The sequence below is a fragment of the Protopterus annectens genome, chromosome 7.part0 (genome assembly GCF_019279795.1).
Source record: "Protopterus annectens isolate FY-2018-M chromosome 7.part0, PAN1.0, whole genome shotgun sequence".
In the NCBI taxonomy this organism is placed as follows: Eukaryota; Metazoa; Chordata; order Ceratodontiformes; family Protopteridae; genus Protopterus; species Protopterus annectens.
The window spans coordinates 910,466,085-910,492,650 of NC_056739.1; the positions used below are offsets into that span (position 1 = coordinate 910,466,085).

Genomic DNA, 26,566 nt, shown 5'->3' on the forward strand with positions numbered 1-26,566 from the left:
AATTTTCAGTATAGGAGCCCTTGACATTTCTAGTGTCATTTGCTTCTCATGTAATGGAGTTTCTCTTACCACTTGTCTTAAATATTTATATTTCCTAGAAAGACCCGTTAAATGACATCACCTCACCAGCAACTCTTTCCTTCACCATTTTCTAAGAAGTCCGCTTAGTCCCTTTCAGCCAATCAGGTCACAAATATTACTTTAAATAGATAGAAAGAAAGAATAATCAATTCAAAAAGGGATGGCATGAAAGGAAAAAGGCAACCTAGATGAGAATATGGAGGAGTAGGAGAGAGATTTATGTGGTACTTGAGATCTGGTAGAGCTGTTTGGGTAAAGGTCTTTTGGGTGTCTGAGGATGTTGGACTTTGCTGAAGAAATTGGTTGCTTCATAGAAAAATATGAGAGCAAGAGACAGTAGCAGACTGTCTAGTAATATGAGAAAGGGCAGAGCAGGAGTGAAGATGAGAAGGAAAGGACAGACCAGTAGATAAGGAAAGGACAGACCAGTAGATTGGGATGAGGTGGGTTAAGGTAAAGGGAAGAAGGCAAAGAACAAGACAACACGAGCAGAGGTTGTCAGAGGATTGTAGACAAGTGACATGGCACAGAGGAAGGTAAAGGAGAAAATGTGAGATGCAGTCCGAAAAGGGAGTACAAAAGAAGGTGGCCAAGGTGGATGACAACAATAACAAGCGATGATGAGGAGACAGAGATAGCCATGCAGGGATCAAAACCACAATGAGCATAGGACAGGCATAGTAAAAGGAGTGACACTCAGCTGGATAAAGGCACAAACAGTAAAGAGATGTTATAGGAAGAACATAAGGGAATGGGGAAGGAATTACATGCAGCATAGCAGGAAATCAGACTGTTGACACAATCAGAAGGACTGGGGATTGGGGAAGGAATTAGATGTAACACAGGATGGAGGCAGAAAGCTGGCACAGTCATAACAGTTAGAGTAGGGAAAAGTGGAGGAGGAAAGATTTCTGATAAGAAGTACAGTGTACAATAGAGATGAGAGTTTTCATAACTGGAGACTCAGTCACAGAGAAAATTAAGAATTTTGTCAAGAGACAAAAGAGAACAATATGATTTGAATTTATAATGGTGGTTTTCACAGTTTGTTTCTATTTCTACTGTACTCCACTTTTTAGGAGTTGCACTATAGAGCTGCTAGCCTCCAGTAAGGTAAAGTAGTCAACAAAGGGAAAATGGACGAATGCTGTGCTACACGTAGGTATGACCGGTCGGTCCAAGGACAAAGATGATGTAGTAGCAAAACAATAGATGCCAGGAAAGGGGACTGAAGTAGAATTCTCAGAAGTGTTACTTCAGCTGGTAGTCAGGGTACTGAAGTTAAAAGATTAGGGAGCATAATTACTGGCTATAGCAGTGGACAAAGGAGAAGGATTTGGGACTAGGAGGGGATGATAAAGAACTGGCACAGAGAAAGCAAGCGAAACTAGTTTTATACAATAACGGCTCATTACTATGCAAAATGAGCACACCTACTGGACAGCTCATGCAGCATACCTGTTGTAAACTGACCATGTACCAATAGAAAAAGTCCAGCCGCTGAAGTACCATTGAGTGGCCAGACTTTTCTATTGGCATATACTGGAGGACACACCACAATATGAGAAAAAACAAGTATGTTCTGTAAAACTAAAACAGAAACATACCCGATTTTCCTCATTTTGCAGTGTCCCTACAAATAGATTCTGTTTTCTCTATCACTTCTCCTACACTGATGTACTGTGCAAGTGTGGGAATACAAATCCCATACACATGGGCAATACCTTGGAATAGCAAAGACAGCATGAAAGCCAAAGTCCCCATATGCAATTGTGTTATTTAACAAAGGTAATTAATTAAATAATGTTATTGTATAATAGCAATAATCCACTCCTGTTTCCAGGTATAACAGGATTTACCCATGGTTGGCTTTGTTTAATCACTCGGGCTTCACCCTCATGATCAAACTACACCAACCATGAGTAAATCCTGATATACCCATGCACAGTTGTGGATTATTGCTTTAAGAAATTATAAGGTAAGTGAATCCAGTGATAATTTGTGCCTCTCTGATGCCGTCCCTGAACTTTTATCCCCAGTGTCTAGATGGGCAAAGCAAGTTTGTCTAGAGATGAATTTGTGGATGACTATCCAATTTGATTTGAATGATGCAATTATGTCACTTTGATTAACATGAAGTGGTGATTAATTTCAGAGATGAGTAGACATTGGGTAATAATTAAAACTTGTTGCAGGGACAGATTTATTTGTTAGTGGAGATTTAAGTCCTTAACTCTGGAATTTGTGGAGCTGTAGGCCTTGCCAAAATGTAAGAGACTGAGGAGGAATGGGTCTGTAATGACACAAAATGTCAGACATAGCTCTCTACATAAGAACCTATACGAGGCTGACATTAGGGCCAAGTCTTCAAGCATGTCCTGGTAAGCCATAGTTTTTAGGCAAGTAATCTTTTTTGGTAGGAACCTTTTGGGCTTTTCTAGTTGCCTGCATCTGGCTATGTACATGACAAGAGGGCATTGTACTCTATAACTGGTCTAATCATAGCATCCTACAGAAGAAAATAATTTATTTTAATCTAGATGATATACCTTTAAATATTAGTTATGCTAAATGGAAGGATTTTCTGGCTACTGATACTACATGGTGGTCAAGGGAGATGCTATCTACCCATGTATTACAATCCCCAACATCCTTGCCAGTTTGGAGTGAGGTACTGGCTATACTCTACTCTGGACAAGATATTTGTTTACCAAATGTGACAATGCTGCACTTTTTTGGATTTAATTCAAACTTTTTTTTTTGTCCCAACACACCAACAGTTAGTGTGGGTTATTTCTTATAGTAATGAAATGGTATCAGGGGTTGTTTGACAGTATCAACCATATTGCAGTCATCAGCAAATTAAGTTAGCCATAGGTTGGGTCTGTGGTTTGGCGGTCAGAGAATTATATACCAAAAAGGAAAGGTCCCATCATTAAACCTTGGGGTATATCACAAGCTACCCTTGTGCTTTATTTATTTTTTTCAGACAGTTTGATATCCACTTTTCCATACAAAGGTCAACATTTAGAACTGAAAACTTATATTACCAGCATGGGAGATGGTGTCATATGCCTTGGCAAGATCCAAATAACCTGTATGAACAAAATGACCACTATTTACTGTCTCTGTGACCTACTCAAAGTTTACTAAACTGAGTGGACATGCTCTCCCCTTGATAAAAGTGAAATTGCTAGTGGTCAAGCTGAATGAGGGTTTTGATTCTATTGTTTATAGAAACATATGATGCATTCCATAGCCTTGCAAATTAGACTAGTCAGGTTAATGGGTCTGTAATTTCAGGGGTATATGGTAGGTCCACATTTATGAAGGAGCATCAGATCAGCAGTTCTCCATGTTTTTAGGCTGTACCCTATGGCTAATCTTAGGGTGAACAGGTTCTAGAAAGGTTTCACCAGGGGGTGTTGGTACTATTTATTAGGCATTTCAATAAATTATATGAACCCATGAAATCTGTAATTTTGGTTTTAGAGAGTAGAGAAAGGATGTTTTTCTTTAGAGGGTGTGAGATCCAGGATTTTTGGTGTTTTGATAAATGTTTTTGGGATAAAGTTAACTCAATCTAATAGAATATTAGCTATGCCTTTTGGGTGAAACTGGGTGGTGCCATTTTGGATAAAGACTGTATACTTTTCTGGCTGTTATTTCTTAATGTCACCAAAGAAGGATTTATAATTACTCTTGGCTTCCCATTCTAGTTTTAGATTTGTGAGATATTTTTGATAGGAAAAGATTTAGATTTATTACATGACTGTTTTTTTACTGTATTATAGAGCTCATTTGTACTTGTGGGCTGTAAGGCTCATTTAAACAGGTTTATATACAAAGTCCTTAAATTTAAATGTGCTGATTTTGTTAGTATCTGAGACTTTAAAAGGAAAAAGTCACACATTTATGGTTAGATTTAGCCATGGATGTGGATACTAAAGAACTGGTGCATGGGTAATTTATGATGGTCATGATAAGGCCTAGAATGTTCTAACCTTTAGTTGACTGATTTACTATTTGTTCAAGGGAATTTCCATTTATTAAGTCAGGGTATTGATGAGCATATCCTACTTTAGAAGTGTAGGCTTACCAGTTATTGACAGTTGAAATTGTCCATCATAAAATAATTTTTGATAATGTCTAGTTCTGTGAGCACATTTGGGAGTCTTTCATGCTCCACTGAGTCATGGAGGGTGCCCTATATTAAGCAATGCATTGATAATTTGATTTGCTCAGGGTCTCAGGGAATCTCAGGAATTAGCTAAACTTGAAACCACCTACAACAAAATAGTCAAATTCTCTGCCATTCTTCCCTATCAATCTCATCACTGTATAGCTTTAAAAAACATACAATGGTTTGAGCTACATAACCAACTCTTTCTTCCCCAACTCTACCTCACACATACTATCTTAAATCAATCCACCCACTGTGTTGTCCTCAAGGACCTCATCACTCCTTACTCTCCTAAGATATCTACAAACCCAGTAAAGATATTGGCAAACTTTTATACAGCCACTCCATCGCCAATGCCTGGAACAAACTTCCCCTTTCTCTAAGAACAAACCGTAACTTCCTTAAGTTCTTTAGAAGTTTTTTGAAGTTCTTTACTAATTCCTGGACCTGCCTTTTTCCCACTCCCACCAAAACTACTCCTGCTCCTCTTCCCCTTCCCCTGTTAGCTCTCACACTTTACCACAACTGCTCATTTAAGGTCTTTATGATATACTACCAACCTTGAATTTCTCTCTGATGGTCATTGTTAGATAAAATCTAACTTTTTGTATTATATTTTATATACTTAATATGTACCATGGCTGTTTAAACCCTCAATACTACTCTTGTATTCTAACATATTCATTTATAAGTTGCATTCTGTTTCTCCTGTGTATACACACTTGTATGTTAATATTGCATGATGTTTTGTTTTGTATTTGTTTATCTGTGGAGCATTTCTCCTCGGGTCTCTGCTGAAAAAGGGCTCTGCTGCCCATTCAGACTAACATGCTTAACAAATGTCAAATAAATAATAAACAAATAAATAAATCTGCTTAGAAGTGATGTGGTCTCTGATAGACAAGAAAGTGGCACTACAGTTACCCTGAATGCATGGTACATGCAAAACCCAGTTATGGAGAAAGTGCTGTCTCTACAGTGGATCCAATTTTTAGTTACAAGGTGTATAGATATGTTCAGTTTGCAGGAGAACTACAAGATCTGTCAATTTGTTATTAAGGCATGACACTGAGAAGAACTACCTTGATGTAGTCCGATTTGGAGTGGGAATTAATTGCATTTTTCTGTATTTTTCTGTTATGTTAGGATTTCCAGCAGACAGACTCTGCCTAAAAAAGGACTGTGGGGCATCAAGGACTTTAGTCAGTACATGGAACCCATGAAACAAGAGGTGCAGGCTATCCTTTATGACAATCAATCATCTCATCCCGTCTCCTTTATTTTCTGTAACTTAGAGTACAGTAATGAGCATTTAGAAAATGGGCGGCTTTTAAATTGTCACTCTGATTGCAGAACAAATGTTCTACAGCAGGGTGTTAATGCACAGGTAATGCCCACTGAAAACCAAGTCCACTGCTTCACTGCAGCATACTAAGCTGGCGTGGAACTCTGACTATAATGGCGCTAACAAACGCCCTTATTTTACACTCGCTATGCAGTGATTTTGCTGTTTAGTGGATTAAAAAAAATCTGTATGTACGTCTATGTGCATGTATGAAAGTGAAATTGATCAAGACATTATTTTACACTCGCTAAGCAGTGCTTTTGCTGTTTAGCGAGTGCAAGATTAAAGCAAATCATGGGTGTGTATATGACTGTGTTTATGTGTGTGTGTGTGTGTGTGTGTGTGTGTGTGTGTGTGTGTGTGTGTGTGTGTGTGTGTGTGTGTGTGTGTGTGTGTAAACACGGGAGAGAGATTCTAGACATTAAATACTTATAAAACTTATATTCTCGATGTAAAACACTTCCTCCAACAGCAGCTAGATATACTACACAAATATGAAACATTAGCAGTGGAACTATTTTACATCAAAAATGTTTAAAAAGTATATACAGTAATTAATAAAAAACAAACAAATACAAAATGATTTAACAGATAGCCCATTCTCTAAACATAAAAATGTCCTCCAGGGTGCATGTAATTTTGTAAATAATACCCTTCCAGTGGTGTAGAGGCCTCAGAACACCCATGAGCAGGCATTAACACACACCCTGTTGAGCATTATTGCTTTCTTAATTACATGCAGTTGTACTGTAACTCTTTCTGTAAATAGAAATTAGTTTGGTACATGATAATTATGGATAACAGTGAATACAGTCATTTGTCAATATAATATTTCAATAAATTTGCAAGGACTGCACTGAGGCCAGTACTACTGTTAATCTATAAAAGAAGGATTTTTCCTACAACCAGTCCAGTGGTCCCAATAGGAAATATGTAGTAACAGTGAATTATGTTCATTACCTATTATTGTAACTATAGTATGAAAAATGGCCTTTAACTACAGCAGTTTCTAATTTCACTGAACACTCTGGAAGGCCGTTAATGCAGACACATTACACACTTGCCTTAGTCTACCCACAACTCCTTTTCCCCCATTTGTGCACATGGGGTCAGGGTGTCACTTCAAGAGTGGCAATCACTAGGGCCAATTTTTACACTCCCAGGTGGCTAGCCCTGCCGCAGTCATTCTTCCACACCACACACACACACACACACACACACACACACACACACACACACACTTACACCTATGAAGACTTTATAGTGTCCACTCCGCCTACTGCATGTCTTTGGAATATGGGAGGAAACCAGAGCACCCAGAGGAAACCCACATGAACACAGGAAGCACTACCTGCGGCTGAAATTAAGAAAATCATTGTTTGCAACCGATTTTGCTGACAATATTTGCAGTTGGATTACAGTTTTCTAATTACTGGTATTGCTAGATTATCTGTCACAGACATTCAGCAGATGTGAATTATCTTATTTTTTACTAAAAGCAATAAGATTGTTAAACCTCTGAAGTGTCGATTATGTGTGGTTATTTTTAGCTATTTCTTCTTATTATTTAGCATTTGATATGAGTTCTGTTTTCATGCTACTGATTTTAATATCCACTGGTTTGTAGTTTGAAATCAGACAGCTCCGGGCCCACCTTGCACAGCAGGACCTTGATTTAAGTGCTGAGAGAGAAGCTGCAATGCAAGTTCCAATTGAGTGGAGCAAAGACTGTGGAAGGTTCAAAGTTGTGGACCAGGTGATAATACCACACTTGGGTGATGATGATGATGAACGTACCGAAAACATCACTATTTCACAGCTGGATCAAGGTATGTATAAACGTCTTAGAACCAAAAATTCCACTCTCAGAGGAATAATAACACACCCACCTAGGCAGATGTCATAAATTTATTTGAATTAAATCCTTTTGATCCTAATATTAGGATTATTATTCATAAACAAAACTGAAACTAAAACATGTAAAATACACCCTACAGAAAAATTCCACCAGTATAAAAATCAGACCAATGTGAAATTCCCACATGTATATATAAAGACTGACAAATGCAATAAAATCTAGTTTAAAACACATATAAAATAAATTGTCATGAATATACATATGCCATAAAACAGAATGATGAAAACAACACTTTGAATAAGCATACAAAGTAAGCGAACAACAGAATGGAGAATGAATTTTAAAAATCACATGATTTAATTAGGTTAGAAATGAAGTTTTTGTTACTTCTTATGAAGTTCCGTAATTATTAGGAATAAAAACAATTTCAGCTTGTGGCATCTGCTTAGTTCTGCCTTTTGTTTGGATGTATAAACACCTTAAGAGAGTAACTTGCATTTGTTTAAAGATGGCTAATTAGTGTTCTTTTTTAGGTTCACCAACAACAGCTTCCGCATTAAATATTTGCAGTATGCAATATTTTATACTCGTTTCATTTCTAAGCAACTAAATGCTATTTTATTTCAGGCCAGTAACGGATATGCTCACACAAGTAATGCGGGGGGGGGGGGGGGCAGATTCCATACTAGTGCTGGGTCCAATGTTTAGCTTTAAGAAATATTTACATCACAGAATTGTAGATTAATAGACTTATCAGCAATAACAACAGAGAATTCTGATTCTAATTCCATATAACAGGGTTTGCAGAAGAACAATCCTCTCTACAGCCCGTTAGTTAAAAGATCTTAGGTGCTGAAGAAGTTAAAATCCATTCATTCTTTCATTTAACAGCTGGTGAACAGGACCACTAGATTCCTTTTCAGTCATAATCTAGTTACAGCAAAGTGAAATGTAATACAAACACAGATAAGTAGTATTGGGTAACCTTAACAGTAATTTACACAAAGGGAGCTTAACACTGTTACCCAAGCGATGCACAGATAGTAGCAATTATAGATATCATGATGTAATTATAGTCATCGTGGTAAGATATGATAAAGCTGAAAACATATGCATTATGAAGGAGCCAAAAAGTTATAAGCATGTGTCAGAAAAATATTTTAAATGGACTCTTAGATAACATGAGTAGGTAAGGACCATTTCTTTTAGTGTTTACATATTAGCATTTGTGAGTTCACAGTTTTCTGAGAAGCCTGTGACACCTTCTCCCAACATCAGTAATATTCGCATTTTACAAACTGAAATGGTTATTTATTTTGTATGCTTTTTGTGAAGAGCCAAGACTCAAAGGCCTCCTGGTACTGTGACCCTGATACTTGTTGGCACCATTGTTACTGACTGTAAAACCTGATCAGTAAGGATTCCTTATTGATGTTGTTTTTTCATTTTGCCTTACCGGAATCTTATAGTCATGTGCTTTGCAGACAGGTTTATTACATCTCATCGGTCGTGCATCCCCTATGGCTGTATCAGCCCTTCTGGTTCTCCTTCCAGCTGGAATTACTAGTGGCTGTCCCACTGACATTCCTGCATGGTGGTTGGTTCCTATAGACTGAGCAGGCTACAGTTCATTGACCTCCCAGCTTACTTCTGGTTTCTACCTAGGATGATAATCCCAGTACTTTTTTGCAACAAGTTCTGTTTACCTATTACAGTGAGCAGAAAATATGACCTGTTCCTCACACTGTTGTCACTTGGCATCTTCCATTCTGACTGTCCTTTACCGTGATGAATTCGGGTCTATATTAGAACACCGAAAAGACAAAATCGCAACTGCGCACATAAGCGAAAATGCCGGTAATCTAACTTGCTATTGTGGGGGGCTGTGCCTCCCCCACAACCCCCGCTAACTATATATTCCAACTCCGAGTTCGCACTACAGTGAGGAAAGGGCAATTATCCCACTCCTCACTGTAACATGACCCCACAATCACACTTTCGATTCCCGGCATTTTCACTCATGTGAGCATTTGCAGTTTTGTCTTTTCGATGTTCTAATATAGACCCAATGAAATCATGGACAGCATTAGGTAAAATGTCAGTGTACATCTGCAGCCAGAAACACACATTTTGGGACATCTGACCTTACTTCAGCAGAAACAAACTGGCAATATGTGCAACTAAACCACATTTTACAAACCAAAATTGCATCCAAAGAATAATAGGGAATAAAAAAGTTTATATCACATAGGATCACCCAATACCAACAGTTCAAAAATAGATACAAGAAGGCCAGAAATAGTGGTCTATGGAAAAAGACAAAAGTAGCATTACTTACTGAAATTGCTCCACCCAAACGGGGGTCATTCTGAAGGGCTCCAGAATTTGTCAGCCTGGGACGACATGGTCATCAAGCCACCCTACTTTGCCAGGGACAGTCTTCACTCATCACCTATAGGCTTTTGGATATTGGCAAAAACATTATCCACCCCAGTAGTGCTATTTTAGACATTGCCAAACAGTCAAACCTTCCAAAATAATAAAAGCTGCCCAGGAAAGCTAAAAGTATTACTGCTCCCTAGAAGCTCTCCTCACTGTGGAGGATGCTGACTTCTCTGCAAGTACTGAAACATGGTTTAAAGCCACAAAAAGCACTCCAACAGTGCATGGCTACAATGCATATCATACATTTAGTTCACCCACTAGACGTAAAAGAGTAAAAGGTGGAGGTGTACCTATCTACATAAAGGATAAGCACACCTCAAGGCTGGTCAGACAATATAACTGGCTTGATCTACTCCATGTCCAACCAACCAGGAAAAAATCCATTACCATATTTTTGGTAAGTACAGGTCCCCCTCCATGAACCAGGAACCTCATACATTATACCTGAAGTTACTTGAATCATTCACCATCCAGCCCAATACCATACCCATGACTGTTTTTTAACTACCCCTACATTAACTGGGAGGCATATATGCCCACTAACATGCAGTCCCAAAGAATTCTTGGCTTTGTAATTTCAAATGCCCTGGAGCAGCTGGTCTGCACTACAACTCGGGGAACAAATATCCTATATCTGGTACTCACAAATATGGGAGAGTGTCGCACTCCTCATGTGTGATGTCCTCACCAGCAGCATCGCATCACAAAGTGGTCTCCCTGGAAATAAAGGTAAAACTGGACTCCCCACTGAACCCAAAAAACTTTAAGAACTTTTCTAATGCATACTACCTCCTATTAAGTGTTGGCATAGCTATATTCCAAGTGCCCAAAAATCCAGAAGACACAGAGGCCTATGCAGAGGTGTACACAAAAGCCCTGTACGACCATGTAGACAACTGCATAGAAATGGCAGTACCAGACTGAAATAAGCCTAGACCAAACCACAAAAACAAGCTGCACTGGTGAACACCTGGTATTACTAGATTATATAACAAAAATAAGAAAATCCTGTTGAGAAGTAAGAGGGAATGTGAACAACAGCGCAATAAGGCCTTCATTAGTATAAACAATCAGGGAATTAATAAAATCTCTGAAAGCAGACTTTAGGGTAAAAATAGCCTCCAAAGCAAAGGATAACCATAAGGTATTTGCAGTTATGCCCGCAATCTTAAGGGCAACACCCAACAATGTGTGGAATCAGTTATAGATGGCATCTCTTATATTTAGCCAGAAGAAATAGCAAATCTTCTGGCTGATAAATTCAGCGCAAATTGCACTTCACCATCATCCCTAGTCCACCTCCAAGAAATATCCTCCACCACTGCCCAACCAATTATCACCAATGAACAGGTAGCCACTGCACCCTCTAAAGCTAAAAATACAGCTTCAGTGGGGCCCAACGATATACCAGGTTGCCTCATAAATACCTTAAATTAGGACTTATCAGGCCCAAAAGGATCTCTCTTTAATCACTGCCTCTGGACCAGCATCATCCCGATAGAGTGGAGAACAGCTACAATCATCCCTCTGCATAAAGGAGGACCATCAACTGACCCAGGAAATTGCAGATCCATAAGCTTGACTAGTCTCATTTGTAAGACCATGGAAAGAATAATCATGGTCCTGATAAATAATAACACAGAAAATCTTCAAACACTGGACATGACCCAATTCCACTTTGTCAAGGGCAGGTCATGCCTACTAAATTTGGAGGACATCTTTAAAAAAGTTACTAAGGCCATGGATGAGGTTAAAACAGTGCATACTGCCTACATTGGCCTGGCCAAGGCATTTGTTACAATTCCTCACTCCGGTATTATAAATAAACTCACAAAACTGTGCATAAATCACAATATCACTAGATGGATAGCCAGTTGGCTTACAGACAGAGCACATGAGGTTAAAATGGGTGAATCCATTTCCAGCAGGAGGCCAGTTACTATTCCTGTGCTACAGGGCTCAGTGCTGGGACCCTTCTGTTTGGAATATACTTCTCGGACACCAAGACCAATGTGGAAGGGCTCTGGATGACAAAGTCTGCCTGTGACTGCAAGCTGGGGGCAATCACTGAATCCCCCAACGATGTAAGTATCTTTTAGGAGGGTCTAAATCAGGCAAATGATTGGTATCAGATCCATGGATGAAACTAAATGTGAAGAAATGCATTATCATGCCCTTTGGGAAATCACATACCCCAGCTAAGTACATCATTAACAACACACCCCATGAGTAGACTCAGAGGTGAGGAATCTGGGTAGACAGTAGATAGTAGCCTAAACTAAAGTTAAAGGTGACATCCAGATTTAGGGAAATTATAGTTCCACTGTAATCAGCCCTTAGACCAATAATTGAGTATAATGCTCCACTGGCAATGTAATTGACCAGACGCTTACAACAGCTGGAGTGACCTCAGAGGTTCCTCTCAAAGAAAATACAGGGTGTTAACAACTTATCCTACATGGATAGACTGAAAGCCTTTTCCCTTTACTCTGGCTCTTACCAACTATTAAGAGGTGACCTATGCCTGACCTGCAAGGCACTCACAGATCCACCCCTGATAGAGATGCTACATATTCCCAAGACAAACAGTATGAGGGTCACCCATTCTCATGATCTAAACCTTGTCAGGGACTCAAACAAAACATGCTGGAAAGACAGATATATGTCTCAGAGATTGCCCCTTCTTATGAACAGGCTTCCTATTTACATTAAACAGAGCCCCTTCCTGGCCCTTTACAAGAGAAATTTGGACTGATGGATGGAGCAATCACAAATTCACACATGGGATAGCACCTGTGTTCCTTATGGATAGGGGAAATCTGTAAAATACTCAAGGCATAGCCATAAACCCATGTCATCTTCCTGCCCCTAGGGCCATATACTAGGTAGAATCGGGTTATATTGGCTAGGCTTGTAAAGGCTCTTGGGCCATTAGCCTAGTAATCTTCTAAGAACCTATGAACCAGTGATTACAGTGTCTTATGATAAGAGACACACACACAGTCATAAAATGCAAGAATATGTGAAAAGAAACAAAAGCAGTGTAGAAGAAAGATACACAGAGAGTTGCAACAGTAACAGGAGAAACAAATCTAAAAGAAAAAAATGACACTCATTCTTAAATATGCTACAAATACATGTAACCCTCATATGAATTACAGGAGGCCGCAAATCTGGGCACATTGTGTGTGTTGAGAAGAGCGCTCTTAGCTAATATCAAAGACGGAAGTACTACTCATTTCATGAGCTCTAATCATACCCTGACTTAGGAATGGGGTCCATTCCCATCATGGTATTAGACACTCAAAACACTTGGAGAAATGAAATTGTGAGAAGCAATAAGCTCCCTAGCACGTGAAGCTGCAATCAGAAAAGCCATATAGCTGTGTAGACCCACCTGTCTTTTTCCTTCTTTGTATCAAATTCACCTTTCACATATCTGTCACAGCAAAATCACTTTCTACCAGAACAGCAGTGGTTACAGATATCACTCAACTTAGAGAAATCCCTGCCACATAGTAAAGGAAATGGCTTTTTATGTTTTGGGTTAATGTAAACTGTTTCCAAACTGTGGCGTGTAGATATATTTGTCACACTATCCAAAGAGTGATAAAACTGATGAAAAAAACAAAGAACAATGCACATAGAGACAATGTAAAATCTTTAGACTTTAATGAACAGCATTGCAAAATTTTACCACACAAGGTCATTTACTTTTGATTATGAAAAAGGGAGATGTAAGGTATGTATCCTCTTTAGTTATATTATTAATGCCACTAGTACAGTCATGTAGCCTGGTTTTCTGTTACTAGACAGATTCAAAAATCATATTTGATTAGGGAGATTCAGAAAATTATGAAAAGGGGTAAATCAAGCCTGCACCATTCCTCCAAAACAGGGACAGCTGAGAGGTCTGATTTTTACTTTTGTGTGCCGAGCCTAAGCTTGCCGCTGTCTTAACCCCATACCTGTACATCACTTTACCAAAAAATTTCCCTAACAGTACCAATAGTTTTTCTGTAGTTGACTGATCACAAAAAAAAGAGAACAGTTGTACTGGGTATCTGGCTTGTGACCGACACATTACTGACCAGCAGTGTAACGTGGGGTCACTAATGTGTGAGCACTGGGGGTTTGCATGATCAAAATCACTGCATCCCAAAGATTCCTCTTTTATCCAAGATACAGCAATTTCAGAGTTGTATACAAGTATCAGGGTGCATGGGGAGAGGGGGGCTATACCTTTGAATCCTGCACTGTTTTGTGAGTGCATTTGTATGTGTCAGTCACAAAATAGTCACATGCAGGGTCAGATTATGATCAAATGGTGCCCTAGGCAGGGTAATGGACCAGCCCCCACCCCCAGCAGCCATTCCAGTGTCCTATTACTTATCTTTGTCTCTGTCTCCCTCTCCTCTACTTACCATAAACACTGTTCAAACCTGTCAGTGTGCATACCGTTTTCTTATTTGAATTCAATTTGAAATTTCTATTTTAAACTTTATAGCAAAGATATTGATGGCCATTTGCCAAATAAGACAGTCTGACATTGAAAACAGACTTAGCATGAGCAACAGTAAACTTCTTTCCCCATAAAACTCCCATTCATTGAAAATGCATTGAAACTCACATTCATTGTTTTCAAAGCATGTCACCCCCCCACCCCACTGCCCCTGCACATATTCTTAGGACAATGCATAAATGCATATCTTCTTTGATTCACCTACCTGTTCTGAATTACATTTTTTGTTTAATATAACAACATTTGATGGAATACATTTAAATTTGTAGTTTTGAAGAATTTCCAGTAAGCAGTGCAACAAAATGTATGAACTAATATTGAGAAAAGTACTTATTTCAGAATATGTCCACCTAAAAACAAAGCCATTTGAACAGCTGCCATTATAATATCCATACTCAGCAGTTACGGACACTCATGACATGTCTGATCACAATAAAAATGGCCACAGTAAATTATTCCAATGTGTTTCATACAAATGCATACTAGTCATTCAAATGACTTTTTAACTTTATCAGCTCAGGAAGGGGAGTCTTTTTTTATCTACAAACACCCCCAAACACAGTAATTATAGTTACATTGTTGACTGCATCCTTCCCAGATGTCTGTGTCAAAAAATTAACAATACTAATGACCAAAATCACATATTTCAAATTTGTTTCACACAACCACACAGTAGCCAAAGTACTTCAGTTAACTCTCTCTCTCACACACACACACACACACACACACACACACACACACACACACACACACACACACACACACACAAAAATGCCTGCAAAGCCAAATTAAAGAGTATTTAAATATGACCAGATAAATCATAATGTACTTTCATCCACACAGAGGCCTCTACCCCTGCCTGAACCTATAGCCACTTTAGTGACTGTGTACACCCCTTACTGTAATAAAGAAATAAATTACATGTACTTTATGAGTAGCTTTGGATGAACTACATGAAATTATATAAAGACCACTAGCATCATGCTTTAAGCTCTAGCCATGTGTAGCATGGTTTAAATACAAGAGTATTTATGAGAGCATGAGAATTATTAACCACCTGGTAATGTATGTTAAGTCAGTATGCACTCTCTCTCCAAAAATAGCAGTCATCTGAATAATTCCACAGTAAAGAGAGCTATTACTATTGCAGAGGCTGCTATTGGCAAACAACTTTGCATTTCAGTCCATCATCTACAAACATAGTACCTGCTGCCCTTGAAGAATAAATTGCCTATGTTGAATTAAACAAATGGCCTGTTAGTGGTGATATTGCCATAACATTGCCTGAACTAGAGCAGCTGTGCAATATGGAATTCCTAGCAAACAATGACAACAGGTTCATAGTTAATAGGCATGCAGTCCTGGAGACCATTAAGGAGCCTAGCCCAAATTTCCATTTGCTGTAAAGCACTATCTGGTTAAGTGACTTGCTCAAGGACAGGGCATAAATATGAGGAAAAAATTAGAGATGCTCTTCAAAACTAGAGAAAGATAGGAACAGACTATTTTAAGTCATTTAAAATGTTAAAACAACAGATTTTGCATCAACATGTATGTTATGATCCACAAAAACTACAAAACTCTAATAACTGACATTGCCTGACTATAATCCTCAAAAATTTACCAAATGGGAAAAAAAAAGAAGTTAGCAGAGGTCTGGTAGTTTGTATGGAGAACTAAGGCTCTTGCCTCTGATAACCCAGGTACAAGGTTTGAGTCTATGTAACTCTGAGCAAGTGAGAAATTAAAACAAAAACAACTAGCAACTTCACTGAAGACTGAATTCACAAAGTTTAATGAAGTGCTTTTCATCCAAATACTTCTTTGAACTTCATCAGATACTAACATTTACAAAAATCAAGTTTAAATAGCCATGTTTAACCATGATTAAAATCAGCTGGTCTTTCCATCTTAAAATTTAAAGGAACAGTAGTTAAAATAGCATTGTGAACATAATATGCATTTTCCTGTTATTTAAAACTGCCTTATTTAACAAGCAAATTAATACATTTATCACAGCAGCAATATGGTGAAAATCATATACGAAAATTGTGTAAAAATGTAAAGAGTCTCTTCATTTATCTAACCTTACATTATAAACATTTTCAAGTGAAAAATTAATAAGTAAAACATAATTTCTATAATGTTGTTACTACAGTATTTCATCTCATTGAGCTTTTCAGTTTTAAAAAGCATGTGACAGAACACATGCTCAGTCCTGGAAAGTTATAAGCATTGAGATGAATTTGCCAGAGCAATTCCAACTTTTCTAATAATAAGGTGAATGGACCCCCTCTTGGATTACTGTCCACTTGATCAAGTATCCAGAATTTAAATGCATGTTCTGGATATTGTTCTATATGCTTTGCTAAAGCATTGTCCAGTTTGTGTTTATTAATGCAATATATATGTTCGTATATGCTGTCTCTCATTCTACGCTCGGTTTTACTGACGTAGAATGAATCACAATTTTGACATTTAGCCACATATACGTTCATTTTGGAGTTGCAATTAACTTTTCTTCTGTTACTCAAATGTGTGTTGTTTATGTGCAGTGATGCACCTACATGAATGTATTTGCAATAGGGGCAACTATCACATTGTTGTATCCCTATTGCATATGACTGTATCCTGCACTCACCTTCAAATATATTCTTGAGGGTTCTACCCTTCCTAGTAATGAATCTTGGTTCTGTACACAATTTGTCCTCTATTAGTTTGTCCTCTAACAGAATATTCCAATTTTGTATCAGTATGTTTTTTATGTGATGATAATCAAGGTTAAAAGTAGTAATATAGCTCATTGTGAAATCAGTTTGGTTCGTACCTGTCCCAATGATTGTGTCCTGGACCTAATTTTCCATATCAAGCTGACTACCATTCATAGAATAATCATTCAACCCAGAAGGGTGCTGTATGCTCAGAATGGGTATGTACACACCATTAATTCTTTTCTCCACAACTTCTTCTATTAGTTTGTCAATCAAAGTACTCAGGTATGCTCTTTTTGTGAATAATTTCTTCAAGAACTGGCACTCACTATGGAAGTCTTCATCTGTAGACACCATTCTGGCAGCCCTCACTAATTGGCCCTTTACCACCAATCTTTTTTTGGTGGTAAGGGTTTGCACTTGTATAGTGCAAGAATGTGTCATTAAAATAATCAGTGAGACTTTTTTCCTCTTCATGATGACATCTTTTTACTAATAAAAGGGAAACATGAAGAGGCAAAAAATCTCATTGATTATTTTAATGAGACTACAGACTTCTTAGTGTTTACATATAATTTTGACCCAAATGAAATAGCATTCTTAGATGTCCAACTTACCAAAAATTATGTTAAAAAGAGATACCAAAAAAAGATTTATAGGAAACCATCGTATTCAAACACATTCTTGCACTATACAAGTGCACACCCTTGCCACCAAAAAAGATCAATGGTAAAGGGCCAATTAGTGATGGCTACCACAATGGTGTCTACAAATGAGGACTTCCATAGTGAGTGCCAGTTCTTGAAGAACTTATTCACAAAAAGAGCATACCCGAGTACTTTGACTGACAAACTAATAGAAGAAGTTGTGGAGAAAAGAATTAATGGTGTGTACATACCCATTCTGAGTATACAACATTCTACTGGGTTGAATGACTATTCTATGAATGGTAGTCAGCTTGATATGGAAAATTAGGTCCAGGACACAATCATTGGGACAGGTACGAACCAAACTGATTTCACAATGAGCTATATTACTACTTTTAACCTTGATTATCATCACATAAAAAACATACTGATAAAAAATTGGAATATTCTGTTAGAGGACAAACTAATAGTGGACAAATCGGGTACAGAACCAAGATTCATTACTAGGAAGGGTAGAACACTCAAGAATATATTTGAAGGTGAGTGCAAGATCCAATCATATGCAATAGGTATGAAACAATGTGGTAGTTGTCCCTATTGCAAATACATTCATGTAGGTGCATCACTGCACATAAACAACACGTTTGAGTAACAGAAGAAAAGTTAATTGCAACTCCAAAATGAACGTATATGTGGCTAAATGTCACAATTGTAATTCATTCTACGTCGGTAAAACCGAGCGTAGAATGAGAGACCGCATATACGAACATATATATTGCATTAATAAACACAGACTGCACAATGCTTTAGCAAAGTATATAGAACAATATCCAGAACATGCATTTAAATTCTGGATAGTTGATCAAGTGGACAGTAATCCGAATTATTAGAAAAGTTGGAATTGCTCTGGCAAATTCGTCTCAAAGCTTATAGCTTTCCAGGACTGAGCATGTGTTCTGTCACATGCTCTTTAAAACTGAGAAGCTTAATGAGATGAAATACTGTAGTAACAACATTATAGAAATTATGTTTTACTTATTAATTTTTCACTTGAAAATGTTTATAATGTAAGGTTAGATAAATGAGGAGACTCTTTACATTTTTACACAATTTTCGTATATGATTTTTACCATATTGCTGCTGTGATAAATGTATTCATTTGCTTGTTAAATAAGGCAGTTTTAAATAACAGGAAAATGCATATTATGTTCACAATGCTATTTTAACTACTGTTCCTTTAAATTTTAAGATGGAGAGACCAGTTGATATTAATCATGCTTAAACATGACTATTTAAACTTGATTTTTGTAAATGTTAGTATCTGATGAAGTTCAAAGAAGTATTTGGATGAAAAGCGCTTCATTACATTTTGTGGCTTCAGTCTTCAGTGAAGTTGCCAGTTGTTTTTGTTTTAATTTCTCAGTTTTTTGTATCTTGGATTTTGGAGTTTTTAACTCTCAACAAGTCATTCAACTAGGCAGTATTCCCTAAATGGGGCATTACCCACAACACACACACACCCCTTCTCATGTCGTGTGTTCCCACAGAGTACCTGTAATGACTCTCCTGTTCGGTATGTTCCCCCTAATGTTGCAAAAAGGATTTCTCGTTAATGTCTATTCCCGCTGCAAAGCAAAAAATATAAACATCCAACCATTCATTTTCTGCTCTGCTCAGTTCAATCCAAGACAGCACAACAAGCAGAAAATCAGTATTTTTAAGAGATTATGTATTTATTAAGTGGCTTGTACTGTTTGAGTAACCATGGGAATCACTGCTTCCAAAATAAAGTTTTCTTTTGCTTTATTTTCATGTTAGCAATTGATTATTTTGTGGTATGGCTGTCCTGCATGGGTCTATATTATAATATCAAAGGTTTAAAACTTTGAATCACTAAAGATCGAACTTTAGTGATCAAAGTCTTAAACCATCTAAACCAAAAACAAAAAAATACTAAATTTAAAAAAAAAAAACTAAATGGTGTGTAGGCAGGGGGGCAAGACCCCTGCACCCCCCACACCCCCCTACTTAAATATACCAACTTTGAGAATGCACTACATTGAAGTAAACGGTAATCTCCCCCTACGGAGATTTTCCATTTAAACGTTCGATGTAGTGCGCTTTCGGTATTCTCGTCTCGACAATATCGTATTCGATATTGTCAGACTTCGAGATTTTAATATAGACCTGTCCTGCACCACCTGGACACTCTGAGTTCTTAGGGCTTTGGTCTTGGCAGTATTGTCACTAGGGCTACTAGTTCCTTAGGATAGCTTGACAGGCTCTGAGTGAAAAACAAATGCAGTCAATGCCAGCTTTATGTCCCATAGGGAGGTAAGCCTTGACTACAGCACCAATGAGATGGATGGGGAGGTACGGAAGAGTAGCCAATGCTGGCTTATACATCCTAGGAGGAAGGAGGTAGCCTGACCTAATGGAAGACTAACAGTCTACAGAGGCAAGTATACAGTGTAGGATACAGCAGACACGCATGCACCAGAAAACTGTGCATCAGCACAGTAGCCACAATAAACTCATGCATGGAAGCACATATTAGTCACTGGGACACCACTATGGTGGTCTACAACAGAAGGCGGCTATAGGGATCAGGGAGTACTGCCAGTAAAAAGTACTGATAAGCTGTGCAGAGGATGGTAGCTCATAAATGGATGCTGTCTGAAGCAGAAAAAAGGGCTGGACTGAAAGGCTGATGGTTGTAGAAAATGGCTAAAGAAAAAATGTAATAATTTAATCAACAGAAGACTATAACAACATATTCACAGAATCATAGAAACATCTAGGCTACCAAGTCTTCCAGCTAGTAAACCTTGCCAACTTCCACCCTATAGTGTGCCTCCTCTCTCAAGGAGGGTAGGCCAGTAATGCCCAGAGTGGAGTTATATTCATCCATCCAGTTATCCTGGTCCTGTTTGAAGAAAGGTGGTGTATCATACTGCTTTGTATGGAGAAGTAGTCTATTCCAGATGCCATGTTTCATTGATCGTCTGAAGAAGGTTTACATGCCTCATTCTGGTAGTTGTAGGACTGTTTGATTTGTGATGATACAACAAATCCTGGACTACTGGGTCCCTAACTCTTCAGAAGGCAAGGAATAGGTGTCCTTTGAGGAGCCTCGAAGGCACAAGAAAGGGAAACCTTGCTTCTAGTCTTTTCTAGTAGCTTAGGGATTTTAAAACTGTCATCATCTTTAGTAGGAACCACGAGGGTCCTTCCATCTTTTTGATATTTCTAGTGAGCTACATCTTAATGGTGGCATAATATTCTATAATTGGTCTGATTTGTGCTGAATACAAGGGTACAATGCAATCTTTAATATCCTCCTGGCAATCAAGTGCACCAAGTATAAGGATTTCTTGACAATCATTGCTACATGGTGATCAAAGGGGAGAGAGATAGAGAGAGAGGGAGAGATCAAAGGGGGGATCAAAGAAGAAGCAAGAGAGAGAGAGATCAAACGGTGGAAGAGACAGAGAGAGGTCAAAGGAAGAGAAAGATAGATCAAGAGGGAGAGAGAGAAAGAGAGAGAGATCAAAAGGGGGAGATCAAAGGAGGAGAGAGAGATCAAAGGGGAGGGAGACAGAGAGAGATCAAAGGGGAGGGAGACAGAGAGACAGATAAAGGGGGAGACAGAGATCAAGGGCGTAGAGATCAAAGGGAGGAGAATGAGATAAAGGGGAGAAAGAGATCAAAGAGAGAGAGATCAAAAGGGGGAGAGAGAGAGATCAAGGGGGAAGAGATCAAAGGGGTGAAAGAAAGATAAAGGGGAGAGAGAGATCAACATGGGGAGACAGAGAGATCAAGGGGGGAGAGATCAAAAGGAGGAGAGAGAGAGATATCAAAGGGAGGAAAGAGAGAGAGAGATGAAAGGAGAGAGAGGGAGAGAAAGAGATCAAAGGAGCGGGAGAGAGAAAGAAAAAATAGATCAGAGGGGAGAAAGAGAGGGAAAGATCAAAGAGAGAAGAGAGAGAGATTAAATGAGAGAAAGAGAGAAAGAAAGAAAGAGATCAAAGGGGAGAGTGTGAGAGAGAGAGAAAGAAAGAAAGAGATCAAAGGGGGGAGAGAGAGACAGAGGGAGAGATCAAAGGAGACAGAGAGAGTGAGAGTGGGAGAGAGAGTGAGAAGGAGAGAGACAGTAAGAGAGAGAAAGAGATCAAAGGAGAGGGAGAAAGAGAGAAATAGATCAAAGGGGAGAGAGAGACATCAAGAGAGTGAAGAGAGCGAGAAAGATACAGAGAGATCAAAGGGAGGAGAGAGAGAGTGAGAGATATTAACAGGGGACAGACAAAGAGAGAGATCAAAGTGGGAGAGAAAGAGAGAGATCGAAAGGGGGAGAGAGAGAAAGAAAGAGATCAAAGGAGGGGATATAAAGAGATCAAAGGAGGGGGGAGAGAGATCAAATAAATCAAAGGGGAGAGAGAGAAAATTTCAAAGTGGAGAGACATCAAAGGGGGGAGATCAAAGGGATGAGAGAGGGAGAGCGATCAAGAGGGGTCAAAGGGGAGACCAAATGGTAGAGAGAGAGAAAGATAGATCAAAGGGTGAGAGAGGGAGAGAGAGATCAAAGGGGTGGGGGAGAGAGACTGAGAGATCAAAGGGGTGGGGCAGAGAGAGATCAAAGGGGAGGGGGAGAGAGAGATCAAAGGTGCAGGGAGACAGAGAGAGAGATCAAAGGGGGGAGAGAGATGAAAGGGGGAAGAGAGAGAGAGATCAAAGGGGGAGACAGAGAGAAAAGGGTGAGAGAGAAAGAGAGATATCAAAGCAGGGAGAAAGAGAGATCAAAGGGGAGAGAGAGAGAGAGAGAGATTAAAGAGAGGTGAGAACAAGAAAGATCAAAGGGGAAAGAGAGACCACAGGGGGGGAGAGAGATTAAAAGGGTGAGAGAGAGAGAGAGAGAGATCATAGGAGTAGGATCGAGAGAGAGAGAGATGAAAGGGAGAGAAAGAGAGAGAGAGAGATCAAAGGGGGGAGAGAGATCAAAGGGTGGGAGAGAAAGAGAGAGAGATCAAAGTGGGAAGAGAGAGAGATCAAAGGGGAGAGAGAGCTCAAAAGGGGAGAGAGATCGATCGATCAAAGGGGGAGAGAGAGATTAAAGTGGGGAGAGAGCAAGATAAAGGGGGGAGAGAAATCAAAGGGGGGAAGAGAGAGAGAGAGAGAGAGAGATCAAAGAGTGGAGAGAGAGCGAAAGATCAAAATGGGGAGAGAGAGATCAATGGGGAGAGATGGAGTTCAAAGGGGAGATAAAGGATAGAGAGAGAGAGAGAGAGTTCAGATGGGGAGAGAGAGTGAAGAAAAGGGGAGAGAGATAAAAGGGGAGAGAGAGATCAAAAGAGGGAGAAAGAAAGAGAGAGATCAAAGGGGATAGAGAGACAGATCAAAGGGGAAGAGATAGATCAAGGAGAGAGAGATCAAAGGGGAGAGAAAGAGATTAAAAGGGGTTAGTGAGAGAAAAAGAGATATCAAAGGGGAGGGAGAAAGGGAGACCTATACATAGAAAGAGACTATTTACTGGCATGGATGAGATCATTATATTAGGAAAAGTTACATCTGAAAGTGCCTGCTTCTACAGAGTGGACATTTGAATAGCACTGCACTGTGCACAGAGCCTTGAAATCTAAAATAAACATAAAAATTAAAGGATCAATGAAGAACAGGTAAAGTTGTACCCAATGTTTCACCAGAACTGCGGCAGTTACACTCCTGTCACAAGAATAACTACTGTGAGCTCTATATGACTCAAAACACCTGTCCAAAACCTTTTGTTTGTTGTAATTTTGAAAAGTGACTAAACACAGTGAATAAATGAAGCAATACTGATTAGTTCACTTAACAACACAGAAAACTCATGCTTGAAAAGCAGCAGTGTGGCAGTTTCACAGCTTCCAGCAACATCTATTTTTTTCTATTTTTTCTAAAGTGACTATGTCAACAAGAAAATTTCCAGATGGGATTTAAAATATACATCCAGAAACAGCTTTGGTTCACAGTGAATTGTTTTATTTTTATATCTAGCTGCCCCTGCTAAAGCCATTAGCACTACAAGCTGGTTCCACACTAGTGCAGTGAATCTATGCTCCTGCAGCTGGCTTGCAGTGCAAACTGTAAAATGACTCAATTAATAGCTGCAAATTCAAATTCAGAGATAACAGTAAAAATCCAGAAAAACAATAGAACCATTCAAAAGTGATAGAAATAGCTAGACACAGCACAGAAACCACTTGAAAGGAACCACATACTGTAAAATAACTTTAATTAATAGCAGTAACTTCAAATTCAGAGAAAACACAACATAAAGACAAAAACCACTGAAAACTGATTTAATTAACAGCGTTCTCACTGGGAGAGCACTGAAGTCTCCCTAGGTTAGAAGAGCCTGTGGGTAAATCTGTTCCTTACACACCTGAAGTTTGGATTGCCTGTTCAACTAAATGACTGAAATCCTGGTTTCACAGATGTGGCTACTGACAGGAAGTATGCTTTGGAGTTCACAGGGCATTTTCTTCTCTGTCTTTACAGCTACATCATCAGTATCATGGGAGCCCATTCGCTTTACATCTCCAGTAAAACATTATATCTGTATTACCACAGCTGTTAGTAATCAGGGCAGTTATACCCTACTGAAGCTGATTAATTTCATTCCATAACAAGCAATTCCACAAGATTTTTGTTTCTGCACCATTCCTTGTACTACTGTAAATTCATCCATGTCTTAAAACACGGGACAGGGTTAAGGTAACATAGCACTGCCCTGCCCTGATGCATCAGAGAGTTTAACCCATTGTTGCCCAGATAACTCAGGGATCTCAGTGCATAAAATTTCTTACTAGTGTCTGCTGAATTACTGTCCTCATACTGACCAACCATGCAAGAAATCACATGATACCCCCCCTGCCCAAAGCACAGACCCAGGGAGCTGAGTAACTGTTGCCAACATGGTGTGCACCCCAGATAGCCTGGCTGCATTACCAAGGCAGCCCAAGTGGTACAGAACAGAAAATTGAAATGATGGTGAACCCTCAAACCCCAGGTGCCACCGTGAAAGTCTAGCATCCTTATCCCAGTGGCAAGAAAACCACTCACTGAAGTGGGCAGTGAGCTGTGACTATTGTAAAATGGTGCCCAGTAAGAAGTACCAAAGGGAAGTAAATACCCACAGACCTGCAAAGTATTCCTTGTTCCAGGGGGTATGCTTTTGGCTCAAAAACCCAATGAGTACTTCTTACCCTGGTATTCCTGTGATAAGAACACTTCTAAGCTCACATCCAAGGTATTAGTATGAACCGAAATGGCTTAGAAAAATCAGCGGTTAGAAGCTCTGACTATCAGCAAAGTGCAGTTTTTGAACTCATGAATGCCTTTTCAGCATCCTCACTCTGCTTAACAATCTGAGATGACTGGACCTAAATGGGTTCTGTTAAGGGGTAAGTCAGATCCCAGAAGGTCAGAATGAGTTTGCATTAATACATGACTATGCATAGAAGGGCTTTTATATTTTCTGCAGGTAAATGGGTGGGACTACTTTTGTACAGCCTCTTCTTTTTCCTGTTATGGAGTCTCAGACTCCCCATCCAATTATGAAGCCTATGTATCTGGCCTCTTCCATATCTATTTTACATTTGGACTGACAGGCTATTAAGCCTGTCATTTATAAGGTAGCCAGAGTAGCTTGTACTTGAGCAGGTGACTGCCACAGTCTTCAATGTAAAACACAACATTGTCTATATATATATATATATATATATATATATATATATATATATATATATATATATATATATATATATATATCTATAGCAGCATGGTGCATATTGGACTGGGTCACAAAATCTGCCATCAGCCAGTAAGAAAATGGTGGGGAGCCTCATGGTGACCAAAAGGTAATACCCTACACTGAAACAGGTGTTCTGGGGTTGGAAGGCAGTCCTTTCTGTAGCTTGTTTCATGAAAGGAATACGTAGAAAACAGAAGCAGTAACCTTTTTAGCTATAGCTTTCAAAAGAAATGGGTGACATAATCCAATACCCCCCCAAAAAAATATGCATATATATATATATATATATATATATATATATATATATATGTGTGTATGTGTGTGTGTGTGTGTGTATATATATATATATATATATATATATATATCTATGTATATATATATATATTTATTTATATTTATGTATATGTATTTATATGTATGTATATATATATATATATATATATATATATATATATATATATATATATATATGTATATATATACATATAGATGCTTTTTTGCAGTCTTGACTAAGGGTCCCACTACATACATAGTTATTTTTTCAAAAAGTACCTTGGTGATGGTCAGTGGTACTAATGAGCACCAGCAGCCAGAGTTTGGAGCTGCCCTTTGGCACTCAGGGCATCAGGAACAATATTTTTCAATAGCTGAAGAGATATCAGGCCAGTAAGACTTCCCCAGTATTCTATCTATCTCTTTCTGTAGTTTTCTCTATATATAAATGTCTACCCCAAAACATGGTTGTGGGCTAACTTCACTAAGTCTTTCTAAACAGCAGAGACACCAGTATTTGCTTCACTGTATTGGTCCTCTTTTTCTCCTCTTGGTAGTGAGGGACAGTGGCAAGCTCAAAGCGTGGATACGTACCAGAGGTATATCTAGGGTAACTGTGAAGGGGGTGTCTACCCCAGCCACAAGGTGTTACGGGCATGATCAGCAAATGCCAGTGTTGCAAATGTGCAGTACCAGCATTCAGAAATGCACA

General features: G+C 38.8%; 1 protein-coding gene across 1 annotated transcript in view; it reads left to right on the forward strand.

The window, feature by feature from the left end:
* The window catches only part of TMEM266 (transmembrane protein 266), a 795,902-nt gene that overhangs the window by 689,378 nt on the left and 79,958 nt on the right, over positions 1-26,566 (forward strand). Inside the window, exon 8 of the mRNA XM_044077485.1 lies at positions 7,237-7,438. Within this exon, the coding sequence (XP_043933420.1) occupies positions 7,237-7,438 (202 nt within the window). The remainder of the gene's footprint in view (positions 1-7,236; positions 7,439-26,566) is intronic.